The sequence below is a fragment of the Penaeus chinensis genome, chromosome 37, assembly GCF_019202785.1.
Source record: "Penaeus chinensis breed Huanghai No. 1 chromosome 37, ASM1920278v2, whole genome shotgun sequence".
Classification (NCBI taxonomy): domain Eukaryota; kingdom Metazoa; phylum Arthropoda; class Malacostraca; order Decapoda; family Penaeidae; genus Penaeus; species Penaeus chinensis.
In genome coordinates, this window is record NC_061855.1 from 2,845,096 (window position 1) to 2,850,095 (window position 5,000).

Consider the following 5,000-nt stretch of genomic DNA (forward strand, 5'->3'; position numbering starts at 1 on the left):
ATAATAGTAATAATAACAACAACAAAAAATAATAATAATGATAATAATTAATGAAAATAATGACAATAATAGCAATAACATATCTTCGTAGTTTCACTCAGAAATTCTGTTGCAAGAAAACAGTTGGTGCAGTAATATCACACAATGTTGCTCTGGAAGGATGATTGCAAAACACTTCAACACACGACCACCTCGCACGCTCTCGGTTTATGGCAAAAAAACGACCCACAGCCATGCAACGACTCTGTCATTAGGTCATGTGAGACGCCCGCGAGCACGAGTCCGTCCCCTCACGCCCGCGAGCACGGGTCCGTCCCCTCACGCCCGCAGAGCTCAGGACATGGTGGTGGGCGTGGAGCTGAGGGAGTAGGGGTCGAACCTCTTCTTCAGCGTCCCCCAGAAGCCGGCGGATTGGTAGCCGCCCTTGCCCACGCTCATCCTGGTGGAGTAGATGGGCGGCGTGGACGACGAGGAGGCGTCGCTGGGCAGGGCGAGGGGCACGCGGCGGTTCCTGTTGCGGCCTCTGTACATCACCACCACCAGGATGGCCAGGAACACGCACATGGCCACGCCGCCGAGGATGGACGCGGCCATGATGGCGCTCTTGGTGGACATGTTGAGGGAGTTGGGGTCGTCGTCGTAGAGGGGGAAGTAGTCGTCCTCCAAGGGCCTCGGCCGGTACTCGTCGCCGTAGGAGTAGCCGGAGGAGGCGCTGTCGCCGTCGCGCGAGAGCCCGAAGGACAGGCTGCCGTCCTCGGAGGTGGTGGTGGAGTTGTGGAGGACATCGAGCAGCGAGGACAGGTCGCTCTCGGGGTTGTAGGGCGGAGGCACGTACGGAGGCCGCAGGGTCGTGCGCTCGGTCGTCTGGAAGCGGCTCGTTAGGATCCTGCGAAAGTTGGAGTCGCTACGACCGCCCTCGTGCCCTAGGGGTCTGTAGGGCCGCGGGGGACGCCTTCCGGACTCTGCGGAGGTCCGGTACGGGCGGAGGGACACGGGCGTCTCGGGGGTGGTGTAGGGGCGCGGCTGCGGCTCGGCCTCGTCGCCTCCCTGCTCCTCGGCGTTGCCCTTCCCCTCCTCGGCCGGGCTCGTCCTCTCCGTCTCCGCCGCGGCGCCGCCCTTGGAAGGGCCGCTGTCCGTGAGGCTGAAGAGGGAGCCGAGGTCGTGCAGGATGTCGGAAGCGGAGAGGCCCTTGTCCTTCATGATGGCCGCGAGGTCCACCTTTATCGGGATGGGGCTCTTGCCTTCGTCCGCACCTGCAGGCGTCTCCGCGTCCCCTTCCTCGCTCGCCTGCACGCCCTCGCCCGCGCCCTCCCCTGCCTCCCACTCAGTGGGCGAGCTCGCTGGCTTCTTCGTGCCCTCGAAGGACTGCCTCCCGCCGGGCAGGAAGCCAAAAATCTTGGGCGGACGAGGTGGTGTGGTCGGCCGGGTCGTCGTTGGTCTGGCGGTCGTGGTGGTCGTGGAAGTGGTAGACGTTGTGGTAGGGGTCGTGGTAGGTCGTGGAAGTAGTCGTCGTTGTACTCGTGGTAGTCGTGCGTTCAGTCTGCTCTTCCTCAACCTCTCCGCTGTCATTTTCTTTCAACATTGCAAGGAGGTCCTGGATGCTCCCTTTGACGCTGCTAAATTCCCTCTGCGTGAGTCCCCGGGATTGGAGACTCGTCGTGAACTCCTTCAGGGACATGCCCTCGCCCCTCAGCGCCACCAGGAACTGAGGGAGGATCATGCCCATGCCCTGCAGGATCTCCGAGAGGCTGATGGGAGCGCCGCCTCTTGCCACGGCTGTGATAGAAAATATAAATCAATAAAATACAATAAAAAGTACGATAAAGAGTTATATCCAAGTCTTAATACTTTTTAAGAGGCTGTAAAGGATGAATTGTAATTGCAATACAGAATTTTTGATGATAATTAATTTTAAAGTCTGGGATTGTTGATTTCGTTCAAGAAAAAGATTAAAACATTGCCTCTGAATTTTCAATCACTTTACCTGCGTTCTTGCTTGTGGGAGTCGTTCTTGTTGTTGTTCTCTGCGTTGTTGTAGTTGCAGGAGTCGTGGTTGTGGTGGTGGTCGTGGGCGGGGGTGTTGTTGTGGTGGTGGTTGTAGTCGTTGAAGTAGTAGTAGTAGTGGTAGGCGGCGGCGTCGTTGTGGATGTTGTGGTCGTTGTGGGAGGTTGTGTTGTTGTGGTCGTTGTCGTAGGAGGCTCAGTTGATGTGGTAGTTGTTGGTGTAGTCGTTGATGTGGTCGTTGGTGGATTTGTACTTGAGGAAGTTGTGGTCGAAGGTACACTGCGGCCTAACTGCTCCTCGTGGTCTTCAGGGGGAGAGGGGGTACGGCTCGGCCCCTTGCCTCCGTCAGCCCCCGTCTGGTCGTAGTACATGTCTATGAATTCATCGTACAAGTTATCATAGTAATCGGGGTCGTAGTCATGCGCTGCTTCGACCTTGGATCCTTCAGGAGTGAGAGGATGGTCTGCGAAGGACTCCTGGGACGGGTCGGGGTTCTGTCCCTGGTCTTCAACGGCGGCAGGAGAGGGAGCGGGGTCGAAACGGCAACCTCAATTGACGCTTCGGGTGCAATTCCGGCCGAAGAGTTGTGGTCGGCCTCGTTGTGATCCGAAGCTTCGTGTTGGGGTTCGGTATTACCTTCGTTGTGATCCGAAGCTTCGTGTTGGGGTTCGGTATTACCTTCGTTGTGATCCGAAGCTTCGTGTTGGGGTTCGGTATTACCTTCGTTGTGATCCGAGCTTCGTGTTGGGGTTCGTTATTGGCTTCGTTGTGATCCGGAGCTTCGTGCCGTGGTTCGCTATTAGCTTCATTCGCGGCAATTTGCTCGCCGCGAGGTTGGCTCGGGCGGTCGTCGAACACGTTGGCAACGCTGGGATAGTCGATGTCGACGTCTTCGCGCGAGGGGCGGCCCGAGACGACCTCCCTGGACGCGGACGGCGACAGGGGCGTGGCGTCGGTGGTGAGGTCGGCCGGGCCGGAGATCGGGTGTATGGCATCCCCCAAGCTGTCCCCCTCGAGGAGCCCCGCTAAGTTCCCCGGGTTGAGGAACGGGCGCGCGGGCGGCGGCCTCGGGTACCTGGTGTTCTGAATCGACGCCCGGATCGAGGGGTCAGGGAAGGCCCTCGGGAACTGCGTCGGCGCCAGCGGCAGACGACCAGAGCTCTCGCCGCTGCTGTAGGCTTCGGCGCTGGCGTAGGCCGACGGGCTAGGGACCGGAGGAGGCCCTGGGATCTCCGCCGACGCCACGGGTCTCGGGCGTCGCGTCGTCCCCCAGTTGCCGTACGTCTGGCTCTTCGGGTAGTGGCTGCTCTGCGGGGGCAAGGAGCTGCCGAAGGGGTCGAAGCGGATGGTAGAGTGATAGCCCTCGCCGCGCACCTCCGACTCGAAGGGGAAGGTGCTCTGGAAGGAGTGCACCCGCAGGTTGTGCCGCTGCGGGGGGCGCTGCTTGTGGGTCGGGGTCCTGCGGGAGAAGGAGCGGTCAGGGAAAGGCAAGGGAGCGGGTCCTACGCTCTGAGACGGTCGAACTGCAGACGTAAAAGGAAAATGATCTCTCTTGAAATGACAACGATTTTTTAAGCTTTATGTTACGAAGACCAGTGTCATATGAAGCTTTGTGTCACAAAACGGTGTCATATGAAGCTTTGTGTCACGAATACCAGTGTCATTTGAAGCTTACGGTTACGGAGACCAGTGTCATTTGAAGCTTTGAGTCACTAAAACCAAACCAGTGTCATTTGAAATTTTGAGTCACTAAAACCAGTGTCATTGGAAGCTTTGTGTCACGAAAACCAGTGTCATTTTAAGCTTTCTGTTCGCGAAAGCAGTGTCAAAACGGATGACCAAAATATGCCAAAGCACCATGCACTGTCACTTCCTCAACCTGTTATGTCATATTGGAAAATCTTAAGAAAGTTTAATGATTTTTAAAAATCCATTACCCATTATTATTGCTAGATTTTAAAAATAAAATCATTGTTCGTGCCACATTCTGTAATTATCTCGCTTTCTTTTCTGAAAGAAATTGTGAAAGCAAACAAAGTTCATTATATACACATACACGCGCGCGCGCGCGCGTGTGTGTATGTGTGTGTGTGTGTATATATATATATATATATATATATATATATATATATATATATATGTATACACCCACACACACACACACACACACACACACACATATATATATATATATATATACATATATATGTATATATATATATATATATATATATATATATATATATATATATATATATATATATATATCGTATTTGCATGTATGCACAGTACATGTGTATATATGCAACACACACAGATGTTAGCATTAACCGCAGCACAATTCCAGATTAGTCAGCGTCCCTGTCGAGGGAGGCCCGGCACCCGGCCCCCGCTGGTAACCAGGCACCCAAAAGCACAGAGGAAAAAGAGCAAGCAAGATCCTTCCGACCGCGTTCCCAAGCACAAGGAGTCAGCGTCCCTCAAGGCAGGTCCTTCCGAGATTTCCTTTAGAGGTCTTTCACCTTCCCTTCCTACCTGTCTGTCTCTGGGTCTACCTCCCCGTCTTCCCCGTCTTGGCGACTTCCTTCGTCTTCGTCTTGAGCGTCCTGAGGACCTGTCTGGCCTCTGCTAGGATCTGTCTGAGTGTCTGAGGCGACGCCTTCGTCCAGGTACTCGGAATAGAGGTAGTCGTAAAAGAGGTCGGATTCTTGGTACTCAAGATCCTCGAAGTATTCGGAAGTGTTGGCGTCACTCTTGGTCGTTTCGTAATCTCTGTCTCTGTCTGTGTCTGCGTTTGCGTCTATGTCTGCGTCTGCGTCTGTGTCTCTGTCTGCGTCTGTGTCTTGTCTGTTCCTGTTGTGCGTTTTGTCGCGTCTCTTCGTCTGTGAAGGCAAGTCCCTTACGAGACCAAGTCGCCTAGTGTTCTTGTGTTCTAAATCGTCGCTGTGCCCACCCTCTGAGAACTGACTTTGTTTATTTTTGTTTTTTATTTTGGT

At 54.3% G+C, this 5,000-nt stretch overlaps 2 protein-coding genes across 2 annotated transcripts in view; both read right to left on the reverse strand.

Annotated features, from left to right (window-relative positions):
- Positions 1-22: 22 nt before the first annotated feature.
- LOC125045637 (flocculation protein FLO11-like) lies at positions 23-2,512 on the reverse strand. The gene is given in 3 exon segments (XM_047643042.1): positions 23-1,437; positions 1,439-1,776; positions 1,985-2,512. Coding segments are annotated over 3 exon segments (1,833 nt in total). The 5' UTR covers positions 2,376-2,512; the 3' UTR covers positions 23-333.
- LOC125045636 overlaps positions 2,390-5,000 on the reverse strand; it is a 30,196-nt gene continuing 27,585 nt past the window's right edge. Inside the window, exon 4 of the mRNA XM_047643041.1 lies at positions 2,390-3,463. Within this exon, the coding sequence (XP_047498997.1) occupies positions 2,512-3,463 (952 nt within the window). The 3' untranslated portion in view covers positions 2,390-2,511. The remainder of the gene's footprint in view (positions 3,464-5,000) is intronic.